Here is a 13,316-nt window from a genome sequence, read left to right on the forward strand (position 1 = left end):
AACCCAATTTCCACTCTGTACTTCAATCCTCTTTTGAACCTGTTCCATGCAGTTTCTCAACATCCTTACTGCCCACAAACTGTAGGCTCTGTTATTTACTGGTTAAGTGACCTATGCAGTTCTGTCCTGATCTGCTGGTCTTTCCCTGTTTAGATTCATTTGACGTCATGGGCAGGGTGCAGAAATTCTATTTTGGTTGCAATTGTTGATGCTGCTGCAACTTATTTTCTGCTGCTTATCTATTTAATACTGTTTTCCTATTACTGTCTTGTTTTTATCTACCGCTTTATTTAATTGCCTCAGAGGAAGCCAATCAGAGTTTCATTGTACCTATGTGTAATGACAATAAAGATCATTCAATTCAATCTGTCAAAATTGCCCCTAATTTGGAAAGTTATTTTCTTCCTAAGTTTCTGCTGTAACTAATTTGCATCTCCTGGTCCTGATGAAGTGCATCCCAAGGTAAGGAAAGAAATGGTGGAAATTATAGTCAAAATGTTTCTGATAATTTACCAAAATTCTTTGGATTCTGGGGAGGTCCCAAAAATTGGGAGATGGTGAATGTCATGCCACTGTTTACAAAATAATAAATACAAAAGGAAGATTACTATAAAACAGTTGGCTTAATGTCTATAGTTGGAAAAGTGCTTGAAACTTAATTAAGGAAGAAGTAGTGAGACACCTGTATAGAAGTGGTTCCATCAGGCAGGCACAGAATGGATTCAGAAAGGGCAAGTCCTGTTTGACAGTCTTATGGGAGTTCTTTAAGAATATAATGAGTACAGTGGATGGAGTGGAACAGAATAATGTTGTATACTTGGATTTTCAGAAGGTATTCAATAAAGTGCCACATAAAAGACTTTTCCATAAGATAACAGTGCATGGAGTTGGGAGTAATAAATCAGCATGGAAAGAGGATTGTGTAGCTAGTAGATGGCAGAGAGTTGGGATAAATAAGTGCTCTCTGGTAGGAAATCAGTGGTGAATGGAGTGCCACGGGGGTTGTTGATGAGCCTGCACTATTGCATTAATGATATGGAAGAGGAAACCAAGTATGGCATATCTAAGTTTACTGATGGTGCTAAATAAAGTGGAAAAGCAAATTGTGCAGAGGATGCAGAAAGTCTGCAGAGTGATATAGTAAGAGTGAAAACAAAATTGGGAAGTGCTTAACTGGGGAAGGGCTAACTATGAAGGGATGAGGCAGGAACTAGCGAGAGTAAATTGGAAACAGATGTTCAAGGGTGAAAGCACATAAGTAATGTGGAGGAGGTTTAAGGACCACTTGTGCTGGGTTCAGGATAGGTTTGTCCCACTGAGACAAGGAAAAAATGGTAGGAAAAGGGAACCGTGGCTGACGAAACATGTGAGGCAACCCGTCAAGAGGAAGAAGGAAGCATATGTTAGATATAAGAAGCAGGAAGCAGGAGGGGCTCATGAGAATTATAGGGTAGCCAGGAAGGAGCTTAAGAAAGGACTTAGGAGAACTTGAAGGGGGCATGAGAAGGCCTTGGCATGTAGGATTAAGGAGAACCCCAAGGTGTTCTATGCATATGTGAAGGATGACGAGAATGAAGGTGGGACCGCTAAAGGATAAAGAAGGCAACATGTGCCTGGAGGCGGAGGAGGTTGGGGAGGTCCTAAATGAATATTTTGCTTCAGTATTCAGAAGAGAAAAGGACCTTGATCAGGGTGAGGTCGAAATAGAACGGGCCTGTGTGCTGGACAATGTGGAGATTAAGGAAGAAGTAGTGTTGGATCTTCTTAAAAATACCTAGATTGATAAGTCCCCAAGGCCGGACATGATATACCCCAGGTTGCTGTGGCAAGTGAGAGAAGAGATTGCTGGAGCAGTAACTATGATCTTTGAATCCTCTTTGGTTGCAGGGGAGGTGCCGGAGGATTGGAGAATGGCAAATGTAGTTCCCTTGTTTAAAAAAGGTAATAGGGAGAATCCTGGGAACTATAGACCAGTGAGTTTTATGTTGGTGTCTGCAAACTATTGGAAAGGATTCTTAAAGGTAGGATTTATGAGCATTTGGAGATGTACAGTCTACTCAAGGATAGTCAACCTGGCTTTATGAAGGGAAGGTCATGCCTCACGAACCTAATTGAGTTTTTTGAAGAGGTAACAAAGGAAATTGATGAGAATTGGGTGGTAGATGTGGTCTACATGGATTTTAGCAGAGACTCATCCAGTAAGTCATGAGGCATGGGATCAGTGGAACCTTGGCTGTTTGGATAAAAAAATTGGCTTAAAGGAAGAAAGCAGAGGGTAGTAGTGGAAGGAAAGTATTCTGCCTGGAGGTCGGAGTGGAGTGCCGCAAGGATCTGTCCTGGGACCCCTGCTCTTTGTGATTTTTATAAATGACCTGGATGAAGAGGCGGAAGGACAGGTGAGTAATTTTGCAGATGACATGAAGATTGGAGGAGTTGTGGATGGAGCTGTAGGTTGTCGAAGGTTACAAGAGGATATAGACAGGATGCAGAGTTGGGCAGAAAAGTGGCAGATGGAGTTCAATCTGGATAAGTGTGAGGAGATGCATTTTGGAAGGACAAACCAGAAGGCTGAGCACAGGGTTAATGGTCGGTTACTTAAGAGTGTGGACAAACAGAGGGACCTTGGGGTTCAAATCCATACAAACCTCAAGGTTGCTGCACAGGTTGATAGGATAATTAAGAAGGCCTATGGGATGCTTGGCTTCATTAATAGGGGGATTGAGTTCAAGAGTAGACAGGTCATGTTGCAACTCTACAAATCTCTGGTGAGACCACACTTAGAGTATTGTGTTCAGTTCTGGTCACCTCATTACAGGAAGGATGTGGAAGCTATGGAGAGGGTACAGAGGAGATTTACCAGGATGTTGCCTGGATTGGAAAACAAGTCTTATGAAGCAAGGTTAGAAGAGCTGGGACTTTTCTCTTTGGAGCATAGAAGGATGAGAGGGGACTTGATAGAGGTCTACAAGATTATGAGAGGCATAAATAGGGTGGATAGCCAGTACCTGTTTCCCAGGGCACAAATAGCAAACACCAGAGGGCATATGTACAAAGTCAAGGGAGGGAAGTTTAGGGGAGACATCAGGGGTAAGATTTTTACACAGAGGGTTGTGGGTGCCTGGAATGACTTGCCAGGGATGGTGGTGGAGGCTAAAACATTAGGAGTATTTAAGAGCCTCTTGGGCAGGCACATGGATGAAAGAAATAATAGGGGGTTATGGTGTAGTGTGGGTATAGTACTTTTTTTAGGAATATATGGGTCAGCACAACATCGAGGGCTGAAGGGTCTGTATTGTGTTGTGGTATTCTAGTGTTCTATAGGTTGATTAAGTATGCAAGAATCTGGCAGATAGAATACAATGTTGCTTAATGAGAAGTCATCTGCTTTGGAAGGAAAAATAGATCAAATTATTAATGAAATGGTGAAGCATTGCACCATGGTGTTGTACAGAGGGCCAACACATGCCTGTGGGAGTGCTTGTGCATGAATCACTGAAGTTGGTTTGCCAGTACAACAGGATATCGAGAAGGCAAAAGGAATGTTGCCCTTTATTGCTAGGGAGATTGAATTTAAGAGCAGGGAAGTTACGCTGCAACTGTATAGGTACTGGTGAGGCCACACAAAGGGTACTGCATGCAGTTTTGTTCTCCTTACTTGAGAAAATATATATAGACTTTTGAAGTGGTGCAGAGAAGTTTCACTGGGTTGAGATCATTAGCCTATGAGGAGAGATTGATTTGCATTGTACTCGCTGGGATTCAGAAGAATGAGAGGGGATCTTATAGAAACATATGAAATTATAAAAGGCATAAATAAGATAGAGGCAGGAAATTTGTTCCCACTGGTAGTTTAGACCAGAACTAGGGAACATAGCTTCAAGATTTTGGGGGGGTAGATTTAAAATAGAGATGAGACAGTAGCAAATCTGTGGAACTCTGTGTCTAGGGAGGCAGTAGGAACTTGGTGATTAATACATCCAAAAATAGTTTTATTGCAATAAATATCAATTTAATGTCAGTGTCAATTTATCATTTGTGATCTTACCCAATTCTAAATGTCTAAAAATTGCTTTTAAATGTTTAGTATTTCTGGTTGAATTACAACAGAATAATACTAAATGCAGCAGTAATTCCCATACATCGTCTGCTGTCTGTGCCATTACTTAAATTTAAACTGAATGGCCACCATACATCAGTGTTCTATGTACCAAAGATGATGACAAATGTAAGTAGCTTTTCACAACATTCAGATTATGCTTTTCAATTGATGGTCTACCAAGTAACACTGACAAAGCTTGGGAATCCGTGCAGTTGGTCATTATGATACTGCGACCACATTTAGGGATAGAAAAATAGGGATAAAGTTTGGTTTGAAACTCACGTAACAAATGGCAAATGTCATTAAAACAAAAAATGCAGTAACTTGTCATACAGATCAATCCCTTATGACAGGCCATCCAGTTGTGAAAAGGCAGAGACATATCATGAAAAGCAGTATCAGATTCCTAGTGAAAGAGCTCGCTACATCTTGTTTTAAGAAAGGACTTGCCCCTCCACCTGAATTTACAGATCCAACAACAAATGGTTTGTAGGGAGGAACCTAATTCTGAGCTGTGTCTCCTGTGCGTACTGGTCTTCTGTGACAATCCGCCATGAATGAGTGTGATACCTCCAGTAACTGAGCTCGGAAAGACTATCGATTCCTTGCAGGTAAGAAAGAACCTGGAAAGAGCTTAGAAATTCTCATCTGTATTCTTAACTCCATAGCCCGTCTCTCTCACAAATATCCTGTTGTATAAAAACACGTGTGAGTATAAAGACTGCTACAGCTACCAAGGCATCTCACTCCTTAGAGACACTGGAAAGATCCAAGTCAGAGTCACTTTAAAGAATGCTCTGAAGAACTAACCAAGTACATATAGAATCAAAAGAAGACTTTAGAATGCAGAGATTCAAAGTAGGCAGAATCTTCTCCCTTCATCAAATCTGAGAAGAGTTTAGAGAAAACAAAATACCACTCATCTTGCTTTTTTTGGATCTCACTACAGCATTTCTGATCATGAGAAGAAAGGTTTCCACCATATGTTGGAGAAAACTGACTATACCATCACCCCAATGTTCGCCCACCCACTTCCTCAAAGCTCCTCACTCATCTATTCCCGTCATGCTTAGCATCATACAGGTTAATGACTTAATTTATGAATGAATAAGCTTATTTAGTCATCAATGGGTTCAAAGCTTCTGTTGCAAATCCAAAGCTCATGCAGACTTTAACGAAATCAATCAGTCATAATTGGTCACTGAGGCATTTGTGTAGACTAATAAATAAATTGAGAAAAAAAATTCATTGGAATTCTAAAAACTTTTTAAAATGCACATTTTTGCATCCTGGACCTATGAGAACCTGGTTAAAGTTTCAAACCTCTGAGTATTGGTTTGGATCAGCACAATAGCGTAGTGATTAGATTTACACTAATGACCTGGGTTCAATCCCATCACTATCTGTAAGGAGTTTGTACGTTCACCCTGTGACTGTGTGGGTTTCCTCCGGGTGCTCCAGTTTCCTCCCACGTTCCAAAGATGTATGAGTTGGTTGGTTGTTTGGTCACATGGTTGTAATTGGGTGGTGCCTTCTCATTGTGTCACAAGAGCCTATTACCATGCTGTATCTCTAAGTAAATAATAAATAATTCCTGCAACTAAGTAGTTTGTTACTATGATGGACTTGTAGCCACCACTTACCTGTACTTAGCTCAACCAATGCATTTTATTTGGTCATATAGAATACTTAAAAGTGGTGCAACTGGATAAAACGGCTGAGCTTAAACAAAAATATCCCTGCCCACAAATCTCCTCAGCAAAGAAGGCTCTAAGCTTCAATCTGCATCTTTGGGTGCAAGGATATGGTAAGTTTTGAATTCATGAACATTTACATGTAGTAATTATTACAAAGAACTACATAACTTTGTGCTAGTCAGAAACATGAAAAAATAGAAATTAAATAATACTTTTAAAATACTACGAGTAATTAAATCATTTATAAAAAAGATCAACTTTAAAAAAAACACAAATAATTTATAAAGGGAACAGGCCTTGTTCTTCACTTTTTTCCCCATAGCCCTACACTCCTCATTGAAATCCTCGGTAATGAAGGGCCCAAAGACAGATTGCTAAGTGTAAATGCTGGGGAACCTGAGGACATCCGGCAACAAAGTCCAGCCAGCATAGCTCAGTCAGTAAATCCATGTGAAGGACTGAAAACGTACTGGTGCTGACACAGAGAAATGGTGGCATTTCCACAAGTGAAAGCAAGGTAGTTAAAAAAAAATCACAAGAACAATTTATTTTGGTAATGTACTTAATGTATATTTTAAATCACACATTAGATGCTGTTTAAAATCTACAATACAATAGAAAAATAAGTAACAATATATACACAAACATCCATTATTCAAACTAACACGTTAGTGCACGTTTAGGAAACTACTCATTCAATACATAACTTATATATTTTTTATAAAAAATAATAAAAGAGTATTTATAAGCCTCTTTAATGTCTCCTGACAAATTTACAATTTAGGGGAGTCCATTTTTTATGCATTATTTCACTTTCCTTAGACTTCTCACTGCCAGTTCTGCTACCATTAATAAATACCACACTTCCCTTGGCTGTCATGGGCTGAGCTTCCATCTCTTAGGAATGATCCTGCCAATCATTGCTTGGCTCAGAGATGAATTATTCCACAGACCTGCATTTATCTCTGTTGAAAAAATCCAGAAGTTCAGTTGGTAGCAATATTTCCTAGCCAAGGTTGGAAATACAACTGAAATCCAGCTGGGAATTTCGCATTCTGCCAAAAACTTCATGCTGCCTTGTTTGAATGCCCCTTATTCATCACCACTTCAAAATATCTAGGAAGTGGCATATTAGTGATATTCTGATTCAACTTTGTAGCTTCCAGTACCATATTGAATCCCCAAAAGTGAAATCACTAGTTGGACATGTGATGGAAGAGTTTCAAACTGATAACATATTTTTTCATTGCCTTGATCTAATTCAACTTGTCAAAACTTGGAAGTGAATAAAACAATTCATTGAGAACTCCACAAGCAAGAATGATAATTATAACGCCATCCAACAGAATTGATGTACCATAAATAATTTGAACTTGACCTTCAGTAATTTATATCTGGAACCCCAATCTTGAGACTGAATGACTCTGTGGGGCAGAAATCCACCTCTGGTTGCTAGTGTGTCTGCCTCTCATTCTACTCAACAACTACACATTCACTTCCACTGAAGCGAAGAAAACCAAATGTGCCAAAATTGGGCAGAACCAGTGACATTTACAATGAGAGATAAAAGCACAATTTTACCTCAGTAGCATTTGAAGACCAACATGAGTGCTCACTGTTCCTTAACAACTATTTCTTTCAATCAGTCGAAAAATATTGAAGGTTCTGCCTCCCTCCCCCCCCCCCCCCACCATCCCTTACCTTTTGGAACTTGTATTTAATCCGGATAAGTGTATTTTGAAATTATTTTCCACAAATGGGGGAGAATTCTTTGGCACCATGAAATTACAAATCTTCCACTAAATACAAATCAACAAGGAAGCACAGAAAAAAAAAACTGTGAACATTTCTGTCAACGCTTTTCAAGTAGCACCTGGGGTAAAGAAGTTGTACCTTTTTAAAGCTACACATTGAAATTCGAACACCAATTTACACATTTGTTCATATATGCTATAATGAAGGTTTGCACTTACGGCAATGATTGAATACAAGACAATGTGAATTGGTGAAAGAATCACTTCTACCAGAAATATTGTTAATAGCACTAACCATTCAGAATACCAGAAGTGACAGGAACTCATATTGGATAAATCTTCTAAAAAATGCACCACTTTGCAAAGGCGCATTTAAGTGATTCAGTGGTTCAGTTGCTACATAGCTGTTGAATTAACTTTTGTTTCATTTTCTACAGGTAGGGATGTCTTAATATCTTGTTTCTCGTTCTCTAAATTTACTGAATTTTCATAAACCTCAAAAGATTTGGTTTGCTTTTCTATTCGGTCAAGGCTTTCCTCATCATTCTTCTTACAGCATCCACACTGATCACAACACCGAGTAGAACAACATCTCCAAGCACGCTGTACAATTCTGTCCCATGGTGTCAAGGAATGCATCCAGATTGGTAGAAAGTCCCATGTTTGTAACACCTTTGGCAGGTATCTTGGGCATTTCCTTTGCATAATATTGATAATAACTATAATGATTATAAACACTAAAACAGGAACACCTACTCCAGTCAGAACCTGCCAACCAGCAACTGACAGTCCAAATACAATCAGAGGGAGCAGCAGGAAGCACAGAATCAAATAGATAACTGCAAACCACCTGAATCTGGAGGTATATGTTCCCAGTGCTTTGGATAGACGAATGGGCAGGCGCATGAATGGTATGGGATACCAAATGATGATTCCAGAGATATTATAAAAGAAATGACACAAAGCAATCTATAAAAATAAAAAATATTTAAAATATAGTTAAAATCGATTTTTCAACATTAAAAATCTGTAATTGAATATTTAGTATATACTTTTATTGATGTTAGAGCTGTTAATGATTAGATGCATTTGAATAAACACAAGAGATTATGTAGATGCTGGAAATCCACAGCAGCACACACAAAATGCTGGAGGAACTCAGCAGGTCAGACTGCATCTATTGAAATTTAATTTAAAAGCAACAAGGATGGCTTCCTTGAAGAAGCTATTTTATCAATCCCACTTCTATTTTCTTGGTCTTACCACAAAGTTGCAAATTTAAATTTCTCCTGCTAAAGTAATTTGGCAGTCTTTAATCTGCTTCCACCACCATTTCAAAAAGTTCCGATCACAACAACCAGCTACATGAAACAAAAATAATAATTTTCCCCAAGTACTTTGGCAACAAATCTCAAATGTGGTTATTAACTCTCCTGACAAACAGTTATCCTTTAAATTTCAATCAAAGTCATTCATAATTTAGCTAATTTGGGGTAAGTGGCATCTGGGTCTGCTGCAGTTGACTTTGGCAACTCAGGGATAGGGTAATTAGCCACAACTGTTGTGATAGGTCACTCTGCAGCCAATCAATCTGAGTAAAATAAGAAGTTAACATAAAATTTATAAAATTAAGAGAGGCGATATCCAATGGTCAAAATGTCCAATACTAGACAGCATGCACTTGTGGCGAGGAGGGAGTTCCAAAGTTCAAAGGAGATGTGCAGAGCAAGTTTTAAAAATATATTATGAGAGAGATTGGTGGGTACCTGGAATATGCTGCTGGGGTTGGTGGTGGACATAGGTATGATAAGGGCAATTAAGAGGCTCATATATCAGCACATGGATATGTAGAAAATGGAAGGATGCAGACGATGTGGGCAAAAGGGATTAGTTTAATTAGGCATCATTAACTTAATCAGTTTGGTTCTACTTCATGGGCTGAAGTGCCTGTTCCTGTGTTGTACTGTTGTGTTCTATGTTGTATGTTAAATTCTGGACAAGCAAAGGATTGATAATCCCTGATAAATCACACACACATCTCAGAATCATAACAACTGGCTACATGAAACAAAAACAAACTTTTCCCCCCAAGTACTTTTGCAACATTAATAAACCGTATTCACCTATGAAAAAATAGACACTTGAACAAAAGATTGGATTTAATCTAGAATTGTTGATTGCTGTTAGGTGCCATATTTGGAAAAGATGTTTAAGTGAAGTTTGTGTTCTTTGATTATTAATTCAGTCCCCTGGAATGCCATCCTAAAAACTGAGAGACTGCATAGTATGTAAAATAACAAGTACCAAAATTGACTGGTCTGTCTGTAGCTCACCTGTAAAGAGTTAGCTAATGTTTCTCCCGGACTGGCAAGAGCTGCTATAATAGCAGTTGTGGTAGTACCAATATTGGAACCCAGTGTAAGAGGATAGACTCGCTCAATACTAATCACACCAATTCCTGTCAGGAGGATAAAAACAAAAATGATAGTTAAAACACAAAAAGTTAAAATATTTGATTACTACTTCTCTATTTTACCAAAAATAACATTTTCCTCCTAAACTTACCAACTAATGGAGTAAGAGCAGAGGTAAAAATAGAACTGCTTTGAACAACGAAAGTCATTCCTGCACCAACAGCAATGGCTATATATCCTGTTACCCAGCCAAATGGATATCTGAAATCTGCAAAAAAAATTAGAATTTAAATGAACAAGTGTTCTTTTTGCCTATCATATAAACCCACATGTAAATTACTGAAAAGTAACTAGAATATCATCCTTTGAGAATATTGCATGCATTTTGGACATTGACATGTAGATTGAATTTTATAAACGTACTAAGTATATTCAAATAACTAAATGTGAGATTTGAAAGATAACAATTAAATTACATCAGTGTAAATAGGGGTAACCTTCCACTGCACTGAAATTGTCCTTGCTCTTAATCTGTACAGTTTTGTAAAAAATCATTTATTAATATTAAAATTATATTTTACTATGGAAGTCATGCATTGGCCTTAACTTTCCTATTTATTGCATAATTTCTTAGAACAGGTTTTTAAAAAGAATTTGTATTTTATAAAAATGAATCAATATATCCAAAATTTGCATGGAAATATTATAATACCCAAGCATCTCTGGTTAACTTGGCTTTTAATTAGAATGTTACAACATGTGTATGCATCAAAATAAAATCACCAGAACAATTAAGATAGCTTCAAACAATTTGCTTTAACAGTAATTTAAAGTTATTTTTTGTCTTGTATAGAATATGCAAAGATTTCACTCTCTTAATTTGATTGATTTCACTGACTAAAGCCACCCATAATTTTTAACTTGCAGGAACTCACTCCATCATGTTGTTCCCAAACCAAAAGGTTAAAAATTGCCATAAAATCAAATGGAATTTTATATAAATTTCTATTTTGAGATATATTTTGATGTTCAAAAAAAACAATGCCATTGTTTACAAATACCCAGAATGCCCAGCAATGCTTCAAGTTGAACATTGTCTAAAAATCACTAAAATAAAACAATTATTAGTAAAATATAACAAATTATTAATAATTTCAGCCATGCTAGACCTAGAAAACCACTAAGTGAAAGAAGCAAAATGTAATCTTAAACTACATGGCATGGAAGTGAAGAAAGGTAGAAAAATATAGATTTATCCCATATCTTCTTGTTCTATTTACCTGTATTAATAATTTTTTTGATAACTGTAGCAACCTGTCCTTTTAACATGGAATTGAGAAGCTTGACAATAAGTATTAAGCAGCTGCACAGGATTAACAAAGAGCCTGCAAGAAGGATCAGACCAACTCCTAAATTCGAAATGGTTGTATTCACAAATAGATGCTGGCCTAAAATTTAAAAAGTAAACCAGAAACAACGTATCAATTAATTGTCACATTAATATTCTGAAACGCTTCTAAATGTCTCTATGTTAAGGATTAATACTTTATAACAGAGTATGGCATCCATAATTTGAAACCACGTTGTATTTTCTAAATAAGGCATGTGGATGGATTGAGTTTTTCATTTGTAGTGAATGAAATAAAAAAACGTTACAAGGTGATTAATTGCTTAAGAATTGACACGCTGAAAATTTACCCACAGCTGAAGGAGGAGATATAAGCTAAACAGTTTTTAAAGAGTGTCTTGAAGTAGTTCAACCTAATCATATCTAATCCAGTATCCTATACTATACCAGATGTTTATTTACACAAACTTTATTGAAGCCTCTTCATTTTGAAACTGCCAATGTGCATTAGGTTTATTAAATTATACTTACATTTTTCAATATTTATTGTTTCTGATATATTTTTCAGAGTCCAGATTTTATTGCCATCACTCCAGCACAATTCAAATGACGTGCAATTGAATGTACTGGGGACAGTCACATTTTTTTCAACCTGTGAGCAAGAAACATTCAGTAATCATTTCAGTAATCAGTAACCTCTTTTTACAAGCTAATGTTGTCAGCAGCTCAACTCAACTACATCAGCAGTGCCTAATTCTACTTAACTATTAAGTCTTGCAAGATATTTTGTTCTGTATCCTATCATGAACCTGATACTTATTGCCAGTTTTCCACAAGAACAATCTTTTATTTTCTTTGTGCTTTATCATTCCTTTATAGACAGCAATAGTTTTTATTTCTTTCTCAAGCGTTTTGCTCAGGATTTCACTGCGGGTATATTATTTCCTTCCGTACCTTCCTGCTCACAGCTTATAACCTGTATTTTTTTCCATCAGCTGCTTTCTTTCGACATTTTGACCATTCTTAATCATCACTACTGCAGAACTTTTGTTAGTTACATCACATATTTAATACTGGAAGGATGCTTCTCCTTGTGGGAGAGTCTAGAGCCTGAGGTCATTGCCTCAGGGCTCATTTACCACTGAAATAAGGATGAATTTCTTCTGTTGAAGGTTAATGAGCTTTTGAGTAAGCACACTGTGGAGGATAAATAATTAAATTTATTCAAAACTGGGATAGATTGGGAATCAACACTTTTAGAGTCAAAGGCAAGAAAGTGAACCTGAGATAAGTTGGATCAGTCATGATCATACTAAATGTTGGAGCAGACTCAAGGAGCTTATCAATATAGTCCTGGTCCTGTTCTTGTAACCTTAACAGTATACACTAACTTATATCTTTAGCTGCTTTTATTGTGTTCCAAACATTAGCTTGAACTTATATAAAAAAAATCAAAAAGAGCTATCTCTATCCTATTGCATAAGACCATTCTCCTGGCAGAATATTTTACCCAAAAAAAAAAATCAGAGAAAGGAGCTTGACTCAAAATTCCTTTTCTGGACTAAGCAAGTGTGACAGTGGAAAAGTGTGTATGGAACCAGAGGAGATAGAAGAGGTACTTAATGAATACTTTGCTTCAGTATTCACTACGGTAAAGGATCTTGGTGATTGTAGGGATGACTTACAGTGGATTGAAAAGCTTGAGCATATAGACATTAAGAAAGAGGATGTGCTAGAACTTTTGGAAAGCATCAAGTTAGATAAGTCTCTGGGACTGGACGAGATGTACCCCAGGGTACTGTGGGAGGCGAGGGTGGAGATTGCTGTGCCTCTGGCAATGATCTTTGCATCATCAATGGGGACGGGAGAGGTTCTGGAGGATTGGAGGGTTGCTGATATTGTTTGCTTATTCAAGAAAGGGAGTAGAGATAGCCCAGGAAATTATAGACCAGTGAGTCTTACTTCAGTGGTTGGGAAGGTGATGGAGAAGATCCTGAGAGGCAC

General features: G+C 37.5%; 1 protein-coding gene across 1 annotated transcript in view; it reads right to left on the reverse strand.

Moving 5' to 3' along the window:
• Positions 1-6,450: 6,450 nt before the first annotated feature.
• Positions 6,451-13,316, reverse strand: part of LOC140194624 (sodium-dependent phosphate transport protein 2B-like) — a 145,499-nt gene continuing 138,633 nt past the window's right edge. The window contains exons 10-15 of the mRNA XM_072251869.1: positions 11,844-11,964; positions 11,245-11,412; positions 10,116-10,232; positions 9,884-10,008; positions 7,498-8,519; positions 6,451-6,761 (exon numbers count right to left, since the gene is read on the reverse strand). Coding sequence (XP_072107970.1) covers positions 7,947-8,519; positions 9,884-10,008; positions 10,116-10,232; positions 11,245-11,412; positions 11,844-11,964 — 1,104 coding nt within the window. The 3' untranslated portion in view covers positions 6,451-6,761; positions 7,498-7,946. The remainder of the gene's footprint in view (positions 6,762-7,497; positions 8,520-9,883; positions 10,009-10,115; positions 10,233-11,244; positions 11,413-11,843; positions 11,965-13,316) is intronic.

Source organism: Mobula birostris, chromosome 3 (genome assembly GCF_030028105.1).
Source record: "Mobula birostris isolate sMobBir1 chromosome 3, sMobBir1.hap1, whole genome shotgun sequence".
NCBI classification, from domain to species: Eukaryota; Metazoa; Chordata; class Chondrichthyes; order Myliobatiformes; family Myliobatidae; genus Mobula; species Mobula birostris.